Below are 25,125 nucleotides of genomic sequence, written 5' to 3'. Positions count from 1 at the left end.
AGAAGTCCAGAGGTGTAAGATCAGGAGAACGGGCTGGTCAATTTATGCGTCCTCCACGTCCTATGAAACGCCCGTCGAACATCCTGTCAATGGTCAGCCTAGTGTTAATTGCGGAATGTGCAGGTGCACCATCATGCTGATACCACATACGTCGACGCGTTTCCAGTGGGACATTTTCGAGCAACGTTGGCAGATCATTCTGTAGAAACGCGATGTATGTTGCACTGCTCTCCGATACACACGATCGAACAGCGGAGGCGTGGTACTCAAGCGTCAACTTTAGGTTACAATATCTCCGGATGTAATTAACATTTTACAATGCAACAAACGGCACTGATTACGTATTTGTTTATATGTTCAGATGTGCTAACAAAACTAACGGGGTTCCATTTATAAAAACGTAGGTTTGTGTTAAAAAACATACTTCCGTGCATTTTTGTATGGTTTGTATTAAACAATTACACTAGCCTCTCTGCTCACGTTCGGTCTGTGGAATCGGTTCGTCAGTATTTGATGTGGTTTACGAAATATATCCAGCGGTAACGTTAGGTGACTCACCCTGTATATGACATCCATATGTGCAAATTTCCTTTTTCTGGCGGACGCACGCCCAGATCGTCTGCTTATAGTAACCTCTCAAAACTCTGGCATCTCTCTCTCCACATCCAACACTGCTGGCGGCTCACCTCCAACTGCCCACCGCTACGGGCTGTTCACATCCAACTGCCCAACACTACACAAGCGAGTATTCAAACAATGAGTCCAACCAGCCACAGACTGCACACAGCACAGTCAGTGATTTTCATGCAGAGCGCTACGTGGCGTTACCAACAGAAAAACCTAAACAGCCTACTTACAGCCATCTTCTTTTACTTGCGTTTGCGGCGGCAGGTGCGCTTCCGGATCGACTTCGACAACAGCGAGTGGATGCGCGCGCAGGCGTCGCGGCGCGCGCGGCTTGAGCGGCTGTCGCTGCCGGCGGTGCCGGCGTCGCTGCTGATGCGGCTCTTCCCGTTCGGGCTGCTGCTGGGCCGCGACCTGCGCGTGCTGGGCGCCGGCGAGAAGCTGCTGCAGGTCGTGGGCAGCGGCGTGCTGGGCGCGCCCGCCACCGACAACTTCCGGCTGCGCAGGCCGCGCGGCGTCGCCTTCACCTGGAACAACGTGCGTACCGCTGGCCGTGCCTCTGCGCACTAGGCCCCACTCTACAACAATAGAGGTAGTTCCCAAAATGAGATTTTCACTCTGCAGCGGAGTGTGCGCTGATATGAAACTTCCTGGCAGATTAAAACTGTGTGCCCGACCGAGATTCGAACTCGGGACCTTTGCCTTTCGCGGGCAAGTGCTCTACCATCTGAGCTACCGAAGCACGACTCACGCCCGGTATTCACAGCTTTACTTCTGGTAGAGCACTTGCCCGCGAAAGGCAAAGGTCCCGAGTTCGAGTCTCGGTCGGGCACACAGTTTTAATCTGCCAGTAAGTTTCATATCAGCGCACACTCCGCTGCAGAGTGAAAATCTCATTCTGGAAACATCCCCCAGGCTGTGGCTAAGCCATGTCTCCGCTATATCCTTTCCTTCAGGAGTGCTAGGTTTGCAAGGTTCGCAGGAGAGCTTCTGTAAAGTTTGGAAGGTAGGAGGCGAGATACTGGCAGAAGTAAAGCTGTGAGTACCGGGCGTGAGTCGTGCTTCGGTAGCTCAGATGGTAGAGCACTTGCCCGCGAAAGGCAAAGGTCCCGAGTTCGAGTCTCGGTCGGGCACACAGTTTTAATCTGCCAGGAAGTTTCAATAGTGGTAGTTCTTACGCAGTGATTAGCAAGCCTATACCGAGTCAGCGGTTCAGGTATTTGGAGATTACAGAGGTGTACGTTTGCATTTTGATATTGGTGTGAGGCAGTTGACAACCTTATTTTACGGCGCGTATCTTGGGGATGGACTGCTTAATACATCAATTTCCCTTGATTCAGTGTCATCTCGATAAAGTAGCACGACAGTCATAATTTGAGTACTGAACATAAAATAGAATTCAGATATATTCCCAACTGTAAGTTGCTCTTATTTCATGATGACCATATAGGAGATTATTACTTGTGAAGAAAGAGTCACTATAGCAAAATATCGTTTATTTAAAATGGTCGGTCAGCCAATGGCTTTGCCGTAGTGGTAACACAAGTTCCCGCCAAATCACCGAATTAAGCGCAGTCGGGCTGGTCTAGCACTTGGATGGGTGACCATACGGTCTGTCGAGCGCTGTTGGCAAGCGCGATGCACTCAGCCCTTCGAGTTAAACTAAGGAGCTACTTGATTGGGAAGTAGCGGCTCATGTCTCGTAACCTGACGTACGGCCAGGAGAGCGGTGAGCTGACCACATGCCCTTCCGTATCCGCACCCAAGGACACCCGTGGGCTGAGGATGACACAGCGGCTGGTCGGTACCTTTGGGCCTTCGTGGCTTGTTCGAGCATAGTTTAGTTCAGTAAAATGACCGGTTTCGGCACATACAGTACGACATCTTCAGATCAATTGCACCACTTGCTGGAGCTGGTGACGTGCTCAGCAGCTGTATGTTATCGTCTTGACAACACGCAGCTGCTCAGCACGTCGCCAGCTCCAGCAAGTGGTGCAATCAATTTGAAGATGGCCTACTGTATGTGCCAAAACCGGTCATTTCCATAAATGATGGATCGTAACTGTTTTCTCATAAGTAATTATCATAATTTCGCTGACACTCCCAAACGTGTTGATTAAAGCCACGTAGGGGACCTTTGTAAGCTTCAGGTACTGTACAAATTTCCCAATTTCATATTCTTCTGGTCGCAGCGGATTTGTCAGAATACCTAATGCAATCTAGCGCACTGTTTTGTAACGACTCGCATCTTGATAGTGAAGGAATACTAGTATTTGGTTGCCAAAAGAGAGAAAAGATTGTAGCGACTACAGTTTCTAAATAATTTTACATAAGGTTTATAACTGTACCTAAAATTTAATGTTCACAATTTATACAGTTTGACTCAAGTGAGCTGCCGCTCGTATGGTTCAAATGGCTCTGAGCACTATGGGACTCAACTGCTGAGGTCATTAGTCCCCTAGAACTTAGAACTAGTTAAACCTAACTAACCTAAGGACATCACACACATCCATGCCCGAGGCAGGATTCGAACCTGCGACCGTAGCGGTCTCGCGGTTCCAGACTGCAGCGCCAGAACCGCGCGGCCACTTCGGCCGGCCCGCTCGTATGGGCCTCAAACAAAAATTCCCAGGACATATTAATTTACCAATATTAAAAACATGACTTGGCCCCTAGAATACACATGTGACTATAACAATAATGTTCTGCCGCTTCGGGCGTGATTCCACTGCAGAGAATCCTAAATTACAAAATTTGAAATAAATGACTGACTCACTTCCACGTAAATGGTAAAAAATTGCTCCCTTTGCAATTAAGTCAAAAGAAAATAATTTCACTTCATTCTAGTTCAGTTTGTACAAGAAACCGACGAATGCTGAGGACAAATAAAACAATTTAGACTAGTTTTTAAGGGAAATTACAGGCACTGCGCCTATCAGGACAGGTAATTCATTGCTGTCCTTCTTTAATAAGTAATTAATATTAACTGCAATATTCCAAGAGTAAGCTTTCTATAAAAACTATCTATATGTGAGAAAACTGAATACATTGATTTCGAAACTATCTCCTCGTGTAACATGTATCAGGTATCGTATTCTACTGCTGAGGAAAACTGACTGTTGGTTGGCCCTGTGCTGTGCATTCGCAATTGATGAATATGTATCGACATTAGCTGTTTGTGACAAACGAAAATTTATACCGTACCCTGGGCTCGAACTAGGATCTTCTGCTTATCGCGAGCGTTCCGCTTAACGACTGAGGCTGTTCGATCACGGCTCCAGGTACGACCCAAACGTCCGCATGTCACGTTGTCCATACCTCTTATCCTCACAGCTTTCATGATTCTTGTGTAGGTAGAGACAAGTATTTTACCATTGTCAGGAGATTCTAAAGTAAAGACACAAATACTCTATAAAGCAGACATTGTTATCATCAGTATCTCAACGGGCTAAAGCGACGATAGTAAAATACTCGTATTTGTCTCTACCTGAGCGAAAATCAGGAAATGTGTAGAAAAAGGGTTGCGGACAACGTGACGTTTGGAGGGCTGAGTCGGACATGGAGACGTGCATCGATAGTAACAGTGGTTAGAGCGACCGTTCGTCATAATCGGAAAAGCCGGTGTCGATTCCTAGTCCGCCAGAAATTTCCACGTGTCTCAAATAGATGACGTCAATACGTATTCGCAGATTGCTGCATTTCGCAATAATGTAAAGCACTTCATTAAAGTTTTACCAAAAAAGTATGGATCGAATTCCTTATTATTTACAAACACTGCTTCTCAGCAGCCTTCATCAAAAGCTATACATTTTTCACAGTCGAACTCCAGAAACTTCATACTCACTATGTCCCATCCATTTCTCGACAGTAACTTTCACCTTACGTGTGTCATCAGATTTTGGCCCCTGAAGACTGTCGTTCTTGAGACGGAAGTGGCAGAAGCCTCATTATCCTCTTTAGTAGGAAAATATGTTTATCCATCTAATATTTCTCTTACATGTAATTGACGACATACAACGCTGAAGCTTTTTGCAGTAGATAGTGAAACTGGTATACCTGCCTAATATCGTGCAGGGCCCCCGAGAGCACGCAGCAGTGTCGCAACACGACGTGGCATAGACTCGACTAATGTCTGTACAAGTGCTGGAGGTAATTGACACCATGATTCCTACAGGGCTGTCCATAAATCCGTAAGAGTAGGAGGGGGTTGAGATCTCTTCTGAACAGCATGTTGTAAGGCATCACAAATATGCTCAATGATGTTCATGCCTGGGGTGTTTGGTGGGCAGTGGAAGTGTTTGAACTGAGAAGAGTTTTCCTGGAGCCACTCATGACGTTGTCTCTATACCCGTACACGTCCATCCGTTCGATACAATTAGAAACGAGACTCGTCCGACCAGGCAACATGGTTCCAGTCATCAACAATCGAATGTCGGTGTTCACAAGTCCAGGCGAGGCGTAAAGCTTTGTGTCTGTTCCAATGTTAACACCACGACATCGGCAACTATGACTGAAATTGGCGTTTGACCATCAGCACTGGACGCTGGCGCAGTGGAAGAGCATTGCATTGTCTTCATCATGCCGATGGGAGAGAGCAATTGTGTCTTCCAGCCGAGCAGTTCCTTGACACCCGCTGTTTCACATCCACTACAAGGTGAGTCTGCAAGAGAAGTGAATCGGACACAACATTACCAGTTACTATGGCAGGAGAGGGCGCTAGGACATGGCGCATGAAGAACAGTACCACCGTCTAGGAGGAAACCATGCATACTGTAACTGTGGTTGCATGGTACAGCACGTACTAAACTGTAGTCTGATTGAATAAATGGTCTCTAGCATGGAAGTTCATTAGATCTTTATCTTTCCGTATCCTCTCATCGATGAGTTTAGACACGGTGGAAAAAATCACCCTGCATAAAAATTTAGACGTACACGGAACCGTCAGTGCGCGACTTCTACTCGCACTTGGGCAATCTTTGTTCTTTTTTTTTTTTTAATTCGAGTCAGTCTGTTGGTTTAGTGGTGTATAAACAACAACCCTGTTGAGCTAAGTAGAAAGAAGGACTGACGCCAAATACAAAAAGCCGTCAAAATAGTATGGAATCGATTTGAAAATCTCTGCAATATACGCTATGTGATCAAAACCATCCGGACACCTGGCTGAAAATGATTTACAAGTTCTTGGCGCTCTCCATCCGCAATGCTGGAATTCAGTTTGGTGTTCACCCACCCTTAGCCTTCATGACAGCTTCCACTCTCGCAGGCATACATTCAATCAGGTGCTGAAAGGTTTCTCGGGGAATGGCAGCCCATTCTTCACGGAGTGCTGCTCTTAAGAGAGGTATCGATGTCGGTCGGTGAGGCCTGGCATGAAGTCGGCGTTCCAAAACATCCCAAAGCTGCTCTATAAGATTCAGGTCATGACTCTGTGCAGGCCAGTCCATTAAAGGAATGTTATTGTCGTGCAACCACTCCGCCACAGGACGTGCATTATGAACAGGTGCTGGAACTTGTTGACAGATGCAATCGCCATCCCCGAATTGCTCTTAAACAGTGGGAAGCAGGAAGGTACTTAAAACATCAATGTAGGCCTGTGTTGTGATAGTGCCACGCAAAACAACAAAGAGTGCAAGCTCCCTCCATGAAAAACACGACCACACCATAACACCTCCGCCTCCGAATTTTACTGTTGGACCTACACTCGCTGGCAGAGGGCGTTGACGGGCATTCGCCATACCCACACCCTTCCATCGGATAGCCACGTTGTGTACCGTGATAGGTCACTCCACGTTTTTACATTGTTCAATTGGCCAATGTTTACGCTCCTTACACCAAGCGAGGCGTCGTTTGGCACTTTTCTCCCCTCCCACCTAACTTTCATAGTACTTGTAGTCGATCCTGATGCAATTTGGAATTCCATCTTCCTATTACATATTACGACACTCTTCAACTGTCGGCAGTCTCTGTCAGTCAACAGACGTGGTCGGCCTGTACGCTTTTGTGCTGTATGTGCCCCTTCACGTATCCTCTTCACTATCACATCGGAAACAGTGGACCTAGGCATGTATAGGAGTGTGGAAATCTCGCGTACAGATGTGTGACACAAGTGACACCTAATCACCTGACCATGTTCGAAGGCCGTGAGTTCCGTGGAGCGCCCTATTCTGCTCTCTCACGATGTCTAATGACTACTGAGGTCTCTGATATGAAGTACCTGGCAGCCTTGCAATAGGTGGCAGCACAGTGCACCTAATATGAAAAACGTATGTTTTTAGGGTGTCCGGATACTTTTGATCACATAGTGTATACACAGTGAACCTGTAACCAAAAACGATACATTCAGTATAAACTTTAATATTGCCGCGGTAGAATAACAAGAAGATGGATAATGAAAGAAAAGTCCGCCTGTTGTTGGGGTGGTAAACATCTGAAATACGGCTACTGGTCTTTAGGGCGGCAGTGGTAAGTGAGTCGCCTGTAGCTGTGACTCCGAAACGTGGCAAGAAAAACGTTGTATGACTTTTGCAACGACACGGTCGTGAAACAATGCTACTTATAACAGCACCAGCTGCACGCAGCAGGTCGATTTAGGGGCACAGAATTTATAGCGAAATGGTGTTTACTACCGAAGTTTATTCTCGCGCTTGTTCAGTGGGTTATAACCTCCGCTACTTTCTTCGTGGTGATGAAGGTGCTCGTAACAGATTTGCAGTTTAATTTTACGATCGCAGCCATGTACTCTCCGGAAACGTTTCATAAACAACCTGAAGTTGGTGTAATAGGTGATACGAACAGGGAGTACCTTTCAGAGCGATATCGCAGTACAAACGTAACTATTTTCTGCAAGCAGATATATATATTTACATCCAGAACGTTACTAGTTCAAAGAAATTTTGGAAATATTTACGTCTAGAGACTCCTTTACAGCAAAAAAATGCGTCATACATTACATAACACTTCCTTGATTTTAAAGTTTTCCTTTAGCCCACTTAAATAACGCGAAATAATGTTAATAGATAGATGGAAAAGAACGACGAACCGGGTTTTTTTTAAGAAAAATCGATCGAAGTATTTCATCGACCCTAGACACCTGTCACCTGTCACCTGAGCATTTCTTAAAACAAACTGAGGTGGTGCTTTAGAAATACCTCAAATATTAACGGCTAGCGAAGTACAATGAGGAACTTGCATCAAATTAAACTTAAACATCACTCATGCATTAGGCCTTAGCCTGTTCCACCTGGGACCTACAAGGCAGTACGGGGAGCGATTTATATTCTTGGGACTTGTGATTAGCTTGTCGCCAATACATCGAGCCGTTCTTGACGCCATATGAAGCCTGACGTTGCTGCTGCTTCTTTATTCAAGCAGCTCCTCGTTTGGCCTCTCAAGCGCTGAGTGGACCCCGTGGCAGACCTCCCTGCTTTAGATAAAAAACTGAAGAGGTACCGGGAATCGAAACGCGTCCTTTCGCACCGAAGACAGCGACGCTAACTATTTTGTTTTTCTAGGAGTGGACTCGTCGGGGCTCTGGGGACTGAATCGGTACGGGTGGAAACCCGAGGCCTCGCCACAGTGTTCCCCTCACCACCACCAAGCCTGTAGAGTACAGGAAAGTGGGAGACACAGGAGTCAACAGGAGTAGAAGACTTTGTTGTTGTTTATTTTCATTTTTTGTAATTTTCACTATTATTGTGAAATTACTTGAAACACACGTCATCGACATAGAAAAAAATAAATACTGGGTAAAGAAAAAGAAAATGGAAAAACAAAGACATAAAATCCGCGCATCTACGGCGCGGTCTCCTACCCGCGGAGGCTGGAGGTAGAATCGATGATGGACGGCTTGTACTCAGGGACCGCCGAGGGGAAGGAGGGGAGAGGGGGGGAGGGGGCCGAGGATTAGGTGCCCTCAGCTCCAGGCACCCCCCAACTTAGTGGAAGTCTACCGAAGACCCCTCAAAGATAATTACCAAATAATGTTCGGCAACGTGGCGTGTTTTCGAGCGTTGCATGGGCCGTTCGTAAATAGGTCCAGAAGTCGACGCGGGATTTAGGTACCTTATGGAAGAGGTAACCGACCACCCACCCCTTGACCCACGTAATGGCGTGATATTTGGCGGAGGGGAAAATGTTTGTCCTCCGGGCGCAGAAACATTGGCAGTTCGATCGTGTCTGGTGGAACTCGGAGATAGCAGGCAATTATTTGCTGCACGAAGCGTCAGACATCTTGCGAAGAGGCGCATAATGAGACAAATGAGGCACGATGTGGCCGACGGACACAGATGGTGAGTCGGACGCAGGCAGGAGGACCTCACGCAAGCTCCGTGTTGGAGGGGTGCCCCGTCCGGTCCACTGTCTTCTCCTGGTATTCATATTCAGTGCCGCATCTCGCATACTGACGTCGACGAGCCAGAGGTCACCACCCCTTCGAACCGGCCGTAAGACAGTAGCCAAAGGCCACCTGTAGGTTGCACCCAATCGCCATCAGTAGAAGGAGAACTTGCGCGATGTTGACCAATTTTGATATCAAAAAATGAAGAAACTCAAAGCGTTGAAGTGTGTCCTGGTGGCGCAGCAGATTCTGGCGGACGTCTTTACGAATGACGTGTAACGGGCACCGGAATTCGTTGCTGCTGTGCTTGTGACCATGGGATAAAGGTAATGCCCAGATACCGGAACTTCCGCACAAGTGGCAGGTATGCTACTTCACCTTTCTGGAGACCTCGTCCGATGTACATCGCAGAAGATTTGGTGACATTCATGGCACTGCAAGTGGGAGCCCCATAATGTGTAATCAATCAGAGGACTGCTCGAATCTCAGATCCGGGGCGTATGAGAAGAAGGAGGTCATCAGCATATGCCCCACAGCTAAGAGTGTGTTGGCGAAGGCTGAGGCCAAACATCTCGGTTGTCAGGCCCCCCAATGAGGGGCTTACACGAGGATAGAGAGGGGGGAACCATTGCCAAATGGAACGGCAGATGGGTCCCGGCCCTGCTAAACGTCATTGACCTGAGTTTGTGACCTGGCACTGTTGTAAAGTCGCCGGAGGACGTCGATGGATGGGGAGGGGGGGGGGGAGGGGGGGATGCCCATCCGTGTTGCCACCGAATGCAGGAAACGGTGGCGCACTTTATCTAAGGTGCTATCGAAGTCTATAGCAACGACCGCTGTACGAAGTCTGTAGACCGCCACCATCGCAATTAAGTCGCTGCATTCTGTGTTAACCTGTCCCCCAAGCATCGTTTGCTCTGGGAAGAGGACATGAGGGAGTATTGTCCGGAGTCGCATTGCCAGTAAATGGGAGAAAATCTTGTAATCGGCAGTGAGCATAGGTCATGACTGTCCAACCATGGGCTGGTTTGTGGACCGGAATGAGGACGCTCTCAACAAAGGTGGGTGGTGTTTCTTGGTCAAACGTCATCAGCTCTTGAAACATAGTCGTACACCGCGTTGCCATGAGGTCCTGGAAGGCTCAGTAAAACTAAATCGGTAAGTCATCAATGCCAGACGATCTCTTGACTGCATTGTCAGCTTCATATTGTGTGCCTGCACTGTCAGAGCATCCACCTCGGTGTGGGGAGGTTGGGGAGGGTGCGCATGACATAATACAAAATGAAGTCGTCTGCTTCAGTATCAGCATCTTCTTCCTTGTAAGTACGTCGGTAGTGTTCGACGAATGCCTGTACAATGCCAATGTGATTGGTCACCTGCAGGCCATGAGGCGTGAGCAGAGGATCGATGATCTGCCGACGACGCCGTCGTTCGTCGGACACTACATGACGCATGGATGGAATTTCCAAACCCGCATGATCGTGGCGCCGCGTCCGTGTCAACATTCCTTGCAATTTGCAGTGTGCCAGCGCAGTTATCCTCGGAGAATCGCATAGTAGAAATCGACGGTGTTGCGATGCCAGTCGGCCAAGCCCTTCCCTTATCTCATCAGTATCCTCTGAATCCCTTATTTGTCTCAGTAAATCCACCATGAGTGTCGAGCGGTAGCAGGGGAAGGCGTCGTTTGCAAGCTGCCCATGTCTCGGTGACTTGCCAGCAGAAATTTAGGTCATGTAGATGATAAGTATTTAGTGTCCATGGCACACAGCTGCGCCATACAGATTAGACCAGTAGCCAGCGTTCTGCACCCTGTATCGCAGATGTAAGATTCTGTGAGATATATATCCTGTCCAGACGGCTTGCGGAATGGCTGGTAAAAAACGTATGTCCAGGACGGTCATCATGTTAGACTTCCCAGATGTCGTGAAGCAGAGGTCCCACACCACTATACGCAGTTTCCGGCCGCTGTAGCCGAGCGGTTCAAGGCGCTTCAGTCCGGAACCAAGCTGCTGTTACGCTCACAGGTTCGAATCCTGCCTCGGGCGTGGATGTGTGTGATGTCCTTACGTTAGTTAGGTTTAAGTAGTTCTAAGTCTAGGGGACTGATGACCTCGGATGTTAAATCCCATAGTGCTCAGAGCCATTTGAACCATTTTTATACGTAGTTCCTGGCCTGTAGTATAGTGCACAGAAAGCAGGTAAAATCATCTCCTAGTAGGCAGTGATCGTAGCTCCCTAAAAGCAGGGGGTCGATGTCCTCAGAATAAAACTGCGCCCGTTCATGTCGTTGGTCAGTGCCCAAAGGAGCGTAGACATTAATGAAGCGTGTCCACGTGGCAGTGAGTGTCATGCCACGAGGTAATGGAAGGAGTGCGGCGTCGGTGACAGAAATCACGTAGCGGACGTAGATGGTTACTCCGTGGCACATAGGATCACTTGAGGAGATGTGAGCGGTGTAGCCATTGATATCCGGGAGACTGGCCAAGTGAACTTCCTACAGAAGGGAAAAATCAATATCAGAAGCCCAGATCATCTCCTGCATAAGGCGGATTTTCACCCTGCAGTGGATGTTGTTGATGGTTGGTATCCAGTTGGCCTGGTGGCGGACTGCTGGAGGCTGGTCCACTCTGGCGTCAGCGGAAGGATGTCGGTGTCACGGTGGAACGTCATCCCGCTCGCCCCCACTGGGTTCTGGGGAGAGTATGATTAGTGGAGCGAGCCGACGGCGCAGGGTCCCGTAACGGGTCCTGCTCCTCGACCTCCTCGCCGTGCTATGCCGTGGTGTATCGTCCATTTTATCTTCAGAAGATGAAGTAGTGGTTCGTGGTGTAGTTTCGGCTGTGCTATGTCCATTAAACAGTTTAGCGCCGTGATGTTGCGTTGGGGCGACGGGCGTAGGCACACCGGTGGATGACGCCGCGTCTCCTTCGGCAGTGGCGGATTCAGTGGCGTCCTTCGGGCCGACGGCGGCCTCATCCTCGACCTGCAACGACTCCTCTTGGCCGGAAACGGTGCGGCGCCTTCTCTTGCGACGTTTCGAAGAACGTTGTTTCCTGACGCGACCTTCCGTGTCCGATGACGGAAGGGAGTCGTGTCGCTCTGGCAGGAAGGTCGCCGTAGGGACGATGAGCGAGTCGATCTCCATCGTGCTGCCGAGGATTGTATCAGCGACATGTCACGTCGACACGGTCGGATGGGGGTCGATGGGCGTCGAGACGGCGGGCTGTCCGAGGCGCTCTCCGTCGGGAAATGGTCGGGCTCGTTTGTCGCGTTGCGAAGTGGGAGAAGAAGCAAGAGCAGCGGCGTAGGTCATCAGTAGCAACGTAGGTTGCGACGCGGATGATCCTTCGGTAGCCAGAAGTTACGTAACACGCCGTTGTAGGCATTCGGATATAAGGTGGCCTTCTTTGTCGCACCAGGAACAGGTCCGAGGCTAGTCGTCCTATATAATTATTGCACCGCATCCGCAGATCTGTAAGCAGGAGGGATGTGGTTTCGGACATCAGTGGTGACCTGTCGGACGCCATTTAAGACAGGACATGCCACAAACTGTATCCACTTCTCCGCAGTACGGCCGTGGACAGTCCCGTGTGGTCGGAGTGCCACGACGACTTCTTCTTCGGGAAGTGCGAATGGCAATTGTGTTTGATCTCACGTGAGATGGTTCAAATGGCTCTGAGCACTATGGGACTTAACATCTGAGGTCACCATTCCGCTAGAACTTAGAACTACTTAAACCTAACTAACCTAAGGACATCACACACATCCATGTCCGAGGCAGTATTCGAACCTGCGATCGTAGCAGCAGCGCGGTTCCGGACTGAAGCGCCTAGAACCGCTCGGTCACAGTGGCCGGCTCACGTAACATGCGTTCGCATGCCGCACCGTTAATGATTTTAACAGAGGCAATGCTGATAACGATCGACAAATGTATTCCGATAATATCGGTCGCCGGGATCTTCACTTCCTCTTGCAGAAAACGCTCCACATCCAGTCATTTTGGGTCGGGCAAAGTCGTTACAGTAAGTAAAACGGAGTGTAGATTTACGATAACGGCTCGCCATGTATCGTAGCCTGCCAAAGGCAGATTGATTATTCAGCTGCGGGGACGGACGAATTATTCCGCCTAATACAAATATACAAGCATTTTCAGTTCGTGATTTTGCATTCTCGTGTACGAAAAAATCTGAAGTCTGTTGCTTGTAAGTTCTCTGAAAACGATTATCTGTATTGTTCACATATCTGTCAGAAGTTGTTGTGTCGCAGGTTCTTTCGCAGTGTCGCAGTTTCCGCAGTGGTTATTAGTTTGGTACCTAAGAGCACACACAAATTTTTTTTGCAGCTTCCGCTCTATAGCATGTCATACATATTTATATGTTATTGTACCTCAATTGTATCCTTCTCTAGTAGCTCAGGATTTGCAAAGTCTCTGTAAATAGGTTTGACTGCTTCCGTACTGCCAAAGGAAGTGAATGTTTGTGTGTAGATTCATGCAGGGTGTCAGAAAATTCAGCTTGCCTATATTTACATCAAGTACTTGTTGGAGATGGACACAAAGCATAACATGGCTTTCCATCAGTTGATATTTGATGAAAGAAAGTGCTCCACACAGCCCTTTTCATCTTCTCTAAATTGTCACAGTTATCTCTAATGGCCCTAAAATAATATTTCTGTAATTCATCAATTACTTTGTCCATTAGTCTTCCAGCACATTTTATTGTCTTGCCATCAGACAGTTTTGTATTACCCAGTTTGGTTTTTTTTTGTATTACCCAGCTTGGTTTTTAGGTAACACAGATATGTTCCCATTCTTTTCTTGACATATCCTACACACTCAACTTTTTGTATGGGAACATCATATGACTTAATGTTTTGTACAGCAATGAAAGCCTTGCTGTCTCCATCACCTAAGTAATTCACATATTTGACACCTCTCTCCTTCTGCGAACGCTAGAAAATGTTAACTGTTCCTTTTACCTTCATTCCTCCAATTGTGCCATCATAATTTTCTATACACTGGCGCTTGTGAAGTAATCTGTTCTTCCGGTTCACTGTACAACTTTGACAGTACTTACTGAGAACTTCAAAATCCAAAACTTTTCCAGTGTCAATACTTATTGCAGATGTAAAACCATTTTTAGAACTAAACCCACGCTTTTTCCAGGATCCATCCACAGCAATGCTGTTGTCTGTGTCATCCTCATTTAGTTCAACAGCTTCTGGTGTAGCAGCAACCATTGAATCTTCAGCCACAGCATTTACAGAGTCCCCAATTGCAGTTACATATTTCGTATACCTAGAGGGTGGTTTTGGCAAATTCAACACGGTGCAGAGAACATTACTAGCCCTTGCATCTGTACCAATGCATCTAAGGCCATTGAACAGTCTCACATTAGTTTCATACAATTCATTACCTGAACAATTTGATGAAGTATGAAATGCTTTTTCGTTTTTGCACTTCTGACATTTAATAATTAGTTCAGACACAACACCTGTTCTAGCTCCAATATCCTCATGAAGTTTAACTTCACCACCACAAAGACAGTAGGAGACAGTTTCAGAAATAACTTGTGCAAGGATTTGCGGATCAATAATGACGTTGTCCATAATCCCATTACTTTTATTACTGTCACCCGTTTCTAAAGTTACTTTTCCATACACTAGGGGGAGTGGTCACTTCAGAAACATTATCGTGGTTTCCTTCACTGCTAGCACATGTGTTTTCAAGTATTTCAGAAGAAAATGCAGGTCTCACATAACTGCTATCCGCAAATTTGCTTTTCTTGAAGTTACTTTTACGCTTAGTCAATTTATTTACGTATAGAAAACAACAGAATTTACCTTACTACAAAAATAGCCGATAATCACACTACTTTCAACGAAAACTAGTATTAGAAACAAAGGACCGATTTGTTTATTCGCAATACCAACATCTGAGACGTAGAAGTAGGTACAAAACAAAGCAATTCACAGCCTTCGAGACTGCGTAGTTCCCAAGATATGACTGTTCAACTATGGCAGTATATGCGTAGCCGCGAAATTTGACAGTCACACGTCAACATTCAGAATATTATTTGAAGGTCTCAGAATTGTCTGCTTTTAATATATTATATACCAAAATGTTCAGGGAAGACCTAAGTATATTATGGAGTAGAAAAGAGAAAATGTCAGATGTCAACGAATTTCAAATACAATGTCCCCTTAAGAACTACGTCGCATAATTTTTAATGTCGTTACGACCATAATGAAAAATAGTAATTTCAGCGAAATTACCGTTTTCGAATAAAAGTATCAGTTTTGTTCATCTCGTTGTGTATTTCTTTCAGCCACCTTGTGTGGTTGTAATAGCAGTTCTTTCTACTCTCTCTATCTCTGATGGAATGGGTCTTGGAAGGCCCAAAGGGTTCCGACCAGTCGCCGTGTCATCCTCAGACCACAGGCATCACTGGATGCGGATATGGAGGGGCATGTGGTCAGTACTCCGCTCTCCCGGCCGTATGTCAGTTTATGAGACAGGAGCCTCTACTTCTCAGTCAAGTAGCTCCTCAGTTTGCCTCACAAGGGTTGAGTGCACCCCACTTGGCAACAGCGCTCGGCAGACCAGATGGTCACCCATCTAAGTGCTAGCCCAGCCCAACAGCACTTAACTTCAGTGATCTGACGGGAACCGGTGTTCCACTGCGGCAAGGCGTTGGCAGTTCTTTCTACATCATCGGAAAAAATTAGCAAACCTGGTAAGATGACACTGATTTTGATTCGGTGACGGCATATACCACTTAGTGCAGGGCTTCACAACATATGTGCTCGCGGAGCAAGCTGTGAGCAGCAAGGCGCGAGCACGGAGCAGCGCAAGCACGCTACCCTCACTACCGGACCAGAGCGGAGAGTGGGGAGAGTCACGTGGGGCTCACAACAGCTGCCGCCAGTCGATGTAAATCCGCGGCCACCTGCAGGGATATCACTCACGAATTATTACTGCGACAAATGAAACAAATAAAGGAGAATGTACATGTGCCACATAATTTTATTAGCTTAGTGTATGCCTCTACCATCTGTAGATACTGAAACTAAAGAATTCCACGACAATCCTATATTTTCAACACTTTCTTCAACACTACTTAAAATATCACCTCTGGTTGTAGTGTTCTTCATGGCTACTACATCGAGGAGCTCCTCCCTCACCTGAAGATCTCTATTAACACCTCTAATAAATATGGCAAGCTGCGCTGTTCCAGTGATATCAACACTTTCGTCCAGAGCTAGAGAATACGCCCTAAAATCTTTACAGATATTTGCAAGCTGGCTCTGGACGTCATCTGCCATGTCCTGTATGCGACGCATAATGGTCATGTTAGATAATGGCACAATCCGAAACTGTTCAACTTGAGATGGACACAAATGTTCCGCTGCAACTACCAAACATTCCTTTATTAAATCGCCATCAGTTAAGGGGCGCAGGGATTTTGCTAAAAGCAAAGCAATTTTGTAACCCACTCTGAGAGCTGCCTCAGTTGATTTTTCTTCGTCGTCGAGATCTTCTTCGGATAGCTTCCTTTTAAGTTTAATAACTTCCTGTGCACGATCTGGTCAATCACATTTTCCATGTCCATAGTCTTTCGCATGGTACGACATATAATGTCGCTGCAAATTAAATTTCGTAAAAGAATTCAGTGTTTTGTGACATACTAAACATTTTGCAACACCATCTTTTCTGTAAACAGATACAATTCCCCCCAATGGGGGTTGAACTGCGAAAGCATGGTTGGGGTTACACAATGGCGACTTCACATGATTCTTAACCAGCGAAGTGACTGTTAGGAGCTGATCGTAGTACTTTAAACGTTACACAGTCGGCGCGAATTCAATAGGCACGCTGCGACCCTATTCAAACGTGCGCGCGCATTTCCCCTCCCTCCCTACTCCGCGACCTTGCAGCTGCTCGCGAGCACGTGCCTGAGCAGACGCGAGTACTCGCGCTCAAAACCAGCCAGTTGTTAAGCCCTGACTTAGTGGATAGTGGATGTACTGATAGTGGTTTCATCGTCGTCTGTCAGCAGACAGTGTATTGGCTTAGCTACCACAGCACCATTCGTGTCTATCATTTAATAGAGAATGCTCTTAGCTAGAAGGCTGAATGTGGTGCAAATGTGTGAAGCAAGCATGCATTCATGCCGTATAGACGCATTCGTGCGAAACAGCCAACTGAGCGAGTTTGGAAGGGCTCAAACTGTGACCTTTCGAGTGGCGGGATGGTCCTTTAGGAGAATTGTTACGCAAGTTGGACGTGCTGCGTCAGTTGTGCAACGATTATGGTATCAGTGGTCACGTGAACATTCTCACACCTGTAGACGAAGCTCTGGATGTGCACACAACACAGACGCCTTCCGATGTCGTCGTATTGTAAGGGCAGCAGTGATGGATCGTACATCCACCACAGCACAGACACGAGGGCTTGTGAGCCCAAACCTGTCAACACAAACTATTGAGAACCGATTATTATTAGAGGGACTATAGGCACACACATCTCTAGCCTATCTTCCATTCACGCCACAGCATCGTCATGCATGGCTCGACTGGTGCCATCAGAGGATCACATAGAAGATTGACTGGCGCGCCACAGTCTTCAGTGATGAAAGTAGATTCTGCCTGCACACAAGTGAAGGTCGTTTGCGTGTACAAGGTAGACCTGACGAGTGCTGTCTCTTAGAGTGCATTCCTCCAAGACACACTGGCCCCAACCCAAGACTTACTCTCTGTTGATCCATTGTGGGCGTGGGACAGCGGCTAGTCAAGTACTTAACAAAGAGATTCTGCAAGTAGCGTGCAGATTGAGAAGGTGTTTTATTTTGTTTTAGCTAATACTTTCGGCAATTTAGTATGTCATCTTCAGGCCCCATATGCACCTCCAAGAAATTATCGATATCAGAATACTGGGGCCATATGTTTCTGGATGTTGTGGATTCTCAAGTGCATTCTTCGAAGGCTTGACTACAGGCTTACCGTCTGGGGTGTGACAATCTAAAAGTCTTGTTCAGCCTTGGTGTGTCTGGAGGGGCCGCTAACCAGCACTCGTTACTTTCTTTTGCCATCCTGCCAACTGGACGACCATGTGTTGTTTCAACGTAACAATGCTTGCTCACACACTGCCCGTGAAACTCAACGTGCTCTGCAAGAAGTGCAGCAACTTCCCCGGACAGCACGATCTCCAGACTTGTCTCCAATCGAGTACGTGTGGGATATGACGCGACGAGAAGTGACTCGTGTGACTCGTCAGCCAACAACTCTTGCAGAACTACGTGAACAGGTCGAGCTGGCGTGGCATAATGTATCCCAGGTCTAACAACCCTACCACAACAAAGGTCAAAAATTAATTATGATTGTAGTGTTGCTCACGCTGCTAAATATTGCTTTTTCGGGTGACAACAAAGTTATATTATGTGGCAGGTGTCATTAGAGCGCTGTTAATAAAGTCATTTCTTGAAATAATGGATAAACTGGGCACTCATTTTTTCGTGTTTCCCATGCTGGTCGCGTTGTGAACTCATGGCTCAATCGTCGAAAATCTAGGTAGTGATGATTCCAAGCTCGGTTGCAAAGAGGCCTAGATGTTATTTGCGATATTCAAAAGTTTTATAGATGTGTTTCATAAACCATTCTTGAAGATTAAACTTTTGCAAGTTAGAACAATGGTGATGTAAAACAGTAATCAGCACTCCGAATTTAAGTTACACTTCTTTTTTATTACTTTTGTTGCAATATCACGTAACTCATTCCAAAACATCACTTCACAATATAAAATATACGTGAAAATATCTTCCTCACTGTTAAAGTTCACATTTCATAAACTGACTACAATTTGCGTCTTTTTAACATGACGACCAAAGCTTGACTCTCTAATAACCGCTTACGCGCCCAAAAATCAGAGTTACAAGTACGTCAATGATCATAGTGACAAAAGAAAGAGTACACATAATAATAATATCATTGCAATATATACATATCGATGTATCGAAGTACCTCTACATTAATGAAATCAAATCTGAATGTTGTCACAGAAATATGTCAACTATTTTACAGAATCACAGTGGAATATTGCTGGTATCGAGAGGTTGAGGTGAGGTGCCGTGATGGTTACGTAATTCAAGTACCATCACACAGGACGGTATTCGCCATCCGAACGATCGACAAGATGTCAGATTCAGACCTGCATTGCCTCCTGCAGAGGCTACATAAAGTACTAATACTGGTGGTTCAGCATGGGTCGATAGCTGGTACCTCAGAAACACTTGTGCTTCTGATTCGTATAAGTAATCATTTAATATACCCCAAATGCACTATGAATTGTAAACCTCTAAAAGGTTGTACAAATTTTTTTTTCTGGCAGTGTATGTATGTCTTACCTGGCCATGACACGTCATGTGAGAGCTACTTTTGTCTTTGAGCTATGAACACCAGTGTAATACCACTGTCAGTAACTTTGAAATATGAGCTATTAAAGTGCGCGTCATTTACAACGGCGGCCGAGTTTAGGTTCGTTCTGCGCATCTGACGTCACAAAACACAGTCAGCCAATGAACAGAGAACGACGTTGCCAGAGCTCGACTGCAGTGCAGAGCACGGACGAGTGTCTTCAGTTTCAGAAACGTTCAGTCATAAATAAAGTAATTGAACAAAAGCAATGTCTTGATAGCAGACTTTCTTTTATAGAAAGTTGGAAAAAACATTCTTTATACCAATCGCTTCATATTCTATTAATTAATTAAACCAAACAAGCAATAAGCCTCCTAATTCAGGCGATAGCAAGGAAAGGTGTTTGTATCATTCTCACTAACCGCTTTTTCGCAATAAAGAACAGCAGTAATTGTTTATTTCCTATTGTACTTCGACGAAACGTGAGTAATTCATAGTCATAACAACAGTGTTTGTCGGTATTTTGCATGATATTTTAAAGTCCTCCGCCGGGAGAGCTATTGAATAACGAGTTGCATTAGCATAATGGTTAAAGTGTATGGCTGCAAACCTTGTTCGATGCTTAATCTTTTCTTTATTTTAAATCAATATCGAAGTGTCTTACTTCATGAATTTTATTCGTTTGAATATAATTTTTTGAAATTTCTAGTGGCAACTAAAGTCGACCATACGGGAAGTATACGCTATGGACTTGTACCTCTACAAACTCTTCAAAATTTCGTGCAATGGTTTACTACATCTAATACTGCACAATAACTGCGTTGAACATCGAAAGAAAATTAAGTCATTTATGGGGGGAAGGTATCAGTCATGGACCAAATAGTTTTTGAGGAATCGAATGATAAAGTGTGTCAAAGCAGTCGGAACACCATGTGTCTGCACAGGAGAGCAGTGCAGTGATGACAAAATCGCGCACAACGCGGAATGCGGGGAGCACGTCTCTGTAGCAGCGAAAGGGTTAAAGCGGCCGTGGTGGCTTTACTTCATAAACTGCGCGCTGTCCCCTAAACGTAAGTTTGTCAACTATACTATACTATGGCGCTGCTTCTCTTGGCGCGTACAACTGGCAACGCAGCAATCTCCCGCGTCTGGGCGGGCATGCGCGAACCACCAAGATAAAAGAATTGAGCTATATGGTAGATTTTCACACTTAGCTGCTCTTGAATATTCACGATAAATGTACTTTGCACTATCTATGCAGAGACGAAGAGGCTTGCTTAAAATAGATTAGTCTTTGGACTAAAGACAGTAACAGTAGCCACAAGTTAACGTGCTGAAGCCTTAGCTTCCAGTAGGAGGGAGTTGATGTGAGCGTTGTTCTCCTTCCGGCAGCTGCTGTACCTGCACTCGGTGCTGTTCGAGCTAGAGGTGCTGCGCTCGCCGCGGCTGCTGCCCGAGGGCTACCAGCTGGACGGCGACAGCCCCAGCCAGCCGGCCACGCCGGAGCCGGAGCCCGAGCCGGAGCTGGAGCAGCTGGACGTGCGCCGTCGACAGCTGCGCTACCTGGACCGCCGCGGCTCCCAGGGAACTCGCGCCATCCTGCTCAAGGGGCAGATGCGCCGCATGGGCGAGTCGGGCGCCGTCGTATTCCTCTGCTCCCCGCTGTGAGTAGCACAACTGCACCACCGGCACACCGCGCTTTCCGTAAACGCAGCAAAGGGAGTCCCATTGGGTTCAATTTTGGGTCCACTACTATTCCTATCCCTACTATTCCTTATCAACAAAAGCAAAACGAGGATAATGGAATGTAGTCGAATTAAATCGGGTGATGCTGAGGGAATTAGATTAGGAAATGAGACACTTAAAGTAGTAAAAGAGTTTTGCTATTTGGGGAGCAAAATAACTGATGATGGTCGAAGTAGAGAGGATATAAAATGTAGACTGGCAATGGCAAGGAAAGCGTTTCAGAAGAAGAGAAATTTGTTAACTTCGAGTATAGATTTAAGTGTCAGGAAGTCGTTTCTGAAAGTATTTGTATGGAGTGTAGCCATGTATGGAAGTGAAACAAGGACGATAAATAGTTTGGACAAGTAGAGAATAGAAGCTTTCAAAATGTGGTGCTACAGAAGAATGATGAAGATTAGATGGGTAGATCACATAACTAATGAGGAGGTATTGAATAGAATTGGGGAGAAGAGGAGTTTGAGGCAAAACTTGACAAGAAGAAGGGACCGGTTGGTAGGACATGTTGTGAAGCATCAAGGGATGACAAATTTAGCATTGGAGGGCAGCTTGGAGGGTAAAAATCGTAGAGGGAGACCAAGAGATGAATACACTAAGCAGATTCAGAAGGATGTAGGTTGCAGTAAGTACTGGGAGATGAAGAAGCTTGCATGGAGAGCTGCATCAAAACAGTCTCAGGACTGAAGACAACAACAACAACAACAACAACAACAACAACAACAACAACAACAACAACTATTCCTTATACACGTGAATGACCTTCCACTTAACATTCAAGAAACAAGACTGGTACTTCTTGCAGAGGGCACTAATGTTACATTATATCCCATCATCTTCCTGTACTCTCCGCTGTGAGTTGTCCAACTGCACCACTGACCAAGTGCACTTTCTGTAAACACAGCAAAGGGAGTCCCACTAGGTTCAATTCTTGGTCCACTATTATTCCTTATACATGTGAGCGACCTTCCACTTAACATTCAACAAGCAAAATTGTAATGTAATAAGACCTGCACCAAGGAGGCCGGACCTGCCCCACAAGGAGCCTCCCGGCCAATGACGCCAAACGCTCATTTCCATTTCCATAGATATACAGAGCAAAAACTGCGTCAACATGAAATGATTGAACACGCTCCACTCATCAGATGGAAACCCACCACATCGGAGGGAATTACAAAGTTTATAGGACTGATGATTTGGACGGGTCTAGTACAGACATCGATCGTTAGATGTTGCGAGATGTCCCGTAATCATTTTGATGATGTTTGGTTTGGGGGCCGCCAACTGCGCGATGATCAGCGACCGTACAAAGTCCCAATTTTTACACAGTCCAGTTTTTTACACTGTCCACTCTAACCACAGTCACAAATGATGATGATGATGAAATGATTAGGACAACAAAAAGACCCATTCCCTGGGCAGAGAAAATCCCCAACCAAGCCTTGAATCGAACCAGGGTATCCGTGATCCAGAGGTAGGAACGCTAACCACTAGACCACGAGCTGCGGACCCGCAAACGTTTTGAATTGTTGTTAGCAAACTTGCTTTTCTCAAGTATCAAAACGATAGACGAGAGCAGGGCCTTGTAAATGTTCTACCACTCCTAAAAATAGTGACAAACAATTATCAGTCTTTTGGTCAAGAGAAGAAACTGTATTCGACGAGACAGTGCTTTCTAGGACGGGACGACTAGATTCAGGCAATACATATCTACGAAATCGTATAAGTATGCTATAAAACTTCTCAAACTGTGCTCAACCAAATGGTATATATGGTCTGCAAAAGCATATTCTGGACGAGATACCAGCGGAAGAAAGCAAGCTGACATAGCCGCAAATGTCTGCATCGAACTCGCAGCTAAATTACTAAATGAAGGGCCAACTTTGTTTTTTAACAACTTTTACACGAGCTATGAATTAGCAGTCAAACGTCTAAAATTCAAAACGCTTGTCGTTGGAAATGCACGGTACAACAACAAAAAATTATGCCACTTTTTGTAATGTCGTACCCTTTGAAGAGAGGTCAAATGATAGCACGTGAAGATGGTATTGTATCGCTAAAATGGATGGACGTTCGCGATGTTAGGTGTTATCAACAAAACATGCACCTATTATGACATCAGGCTCGGATTCTATGCACCGCGGTCGTCCTCCTAAACAGAAATCTTTGGCAATACTGGCATATAATAATGAAAGAACTGACATCGACAAAAGCGACCAGACGGTGTCATATGCCACAAGGATGCGGAAGGGTACCAATTGCTATCATAAATGAGCTGCATCTGATTTTAGGAACAAATAAATGCTCACACCGTGTACCAGAGGGCCATAAATACAAAAACAGAAATAAGAAAATTTCGGGAACGTCTCGTTACCGATTGATTCTCCGCGGAAAATGCTACGCCCGACAGTAATAGAAATAAAACAAGGAACGTGTCCCAACACTTAGAGATTCATGAAAAAAAAAAAAAAAAAAAAACAAGAATCAGCAGGGCAAGCCTATACAAAGGATGAGCGCCCTATGTTACCAGAAGAAGAGACAAACTGCCGAACGCCAAGAAGCGAAGACAAATGTAAAGGAAAGCTACGACCTATTGTTCCAATAGTCCAAAGTCACCTCAAATATGTTTAGCATGTTTTAACGAACACCATGCGACATATTATTATGTAAAATCCTAAATATAAATGAATAAAGCCTATGAAATTACGTGTACACTGTTTGTATGTTTATGTTGTGTATCCTATAACTATATTTCAGTGCTTATTCCTTCAAAATCCTTTGAAAATTCCAACTGCAAATTATATCAGCTTGAACAAGGAGAGCGTCACCCATATGTGGGTGACGGGGCCCCCACGGAAGCTTACCCGTAACCCAGATATTAGTGAGGCGTCGAAGGAGGTATTTATTTTCTGCCATACGTTTTAAGCTCTGCGATATCGTCACCGCCTTCCGCATCCCTTAAATTTTCAATAAACATAAATGATTAAAGAAAAGTAAATATAATACAGTATAAATGTACTACAATGAAAATTATTTTGTGTATGTGTATGTGTGTGTGTGTGTGTGTGTGTACGCATGTGCGTGTGTGTGTGTTTCGTGAAAAGCATCAATCACTCTCAAAGGCAGTGATGTGGAAGCCATCCCATTACAGTCCTATGCAAATGAAATATTTAACGGCCATTAGTAGATTTGTAACACTGATTCGTAATAATACATCCAAAGAAGTCAAACATCACACTTTCATATAGTTAATACAAAGGACAAAACGGGCCTTCTTATCTCAGTAGATAGGATGTTTTAGCACGGCGGTTACGCACTTTCAGGAGAGACAGATTAGGCCTAGACGACAGAAAATCACATAGCAATGCATTGCTAGAAACGCTTTCCTGCCGCGGTAGTGACGGCACAAAACACAAGAATGGAAGTTCACGAACAGGATGAGAAATATGTTTGTTACGCTTAGTATCGCAGAAACCAAGAAATAATGGCAAGTTTCGAAATTACGAACCCGGCCTGTGGTGGAGGCGTAGTATCTCCAACGCACGAGAAATGTCATAATACGTGATACTAAGCAACTACTCCTACCCTAAACTTTTGCATATGAATACGCAGAAGTATAACAGCACGCGGAAGGATACAAATCACGACTTCACCCGCCTCAAATGGCAAGTCAGAATTCAGCACAGTAAATAATTTGAACGTTCTTACCGACAGTCTTGCACGTTGTACAAATTATCTAAAACAATGGCTCTCCAAGCAAAGTAACTTCATCAGAACAGTTCGCTCTTTCAAATATGGCCCCAGAACCAGACACATCTTAACATTTCAATGTACTAAACAGCGACTTTTTCCAGTGCAGTGCTATACTATTGAGAAGAAGAACGAGAATGAAAGGCCGATTTCCTTTCGAACAAGCGACCATCTGGCACTGCCAAGACACGGAACTGGCTGATGACCAACGAATCATCAAACATTCAAAAGCAGTGATTAAGCAAAGAGCATACCACCAGAATTTA

At 45.6% G+C, this 25,125-nt stretch overlaps 1 protein-coding gene across 1 annotated transcript in view; it reads left to right on the top strand.

Moving 5' to 3' along the window:
- LOC126259486 (soluble guanylate cyclase 89Db-like) overlaps positions 1–25,125 on the top strand; it is a 497,463-nt gene that overhangs the window by 387,535 nt on the left and 84,803 nt on the right. Inside the window, exons 5-6 of the mRNA XM_049956325.1 lie at positions 892–1,161; positions 20,762–21,033. Of these exons, the coding sequence (XP_049812282.1) occupies positions 892–1,161; positions 20,762–21,033 (542 nt within the window). The remainder of the gene's footprint in view (positions 1–891; positions 1,162–20,761; positions 21,034–25,125) is intronic.

The sequence above is a fragment of the Schistocerca nitens genome, chromosome 5, assembly GCF_023898315.1.
Source record: "Schistocerca nitens isolate TAMUIC-IGC-003100 chromosome 5, iqSchNite1.1, whole genome shotgun sequence".
Taxonomy (NCBI): Eukaryota; Metazoa; Arthropoda; class Insecta; order Orthoptera; family Acrididae; genus Schistocerca; species Schistocerca nitens.
Note: the sequence above shows the minus strand (reverse complement) of the source record. Positions and strands in the feature narration are given on the sequence as shown.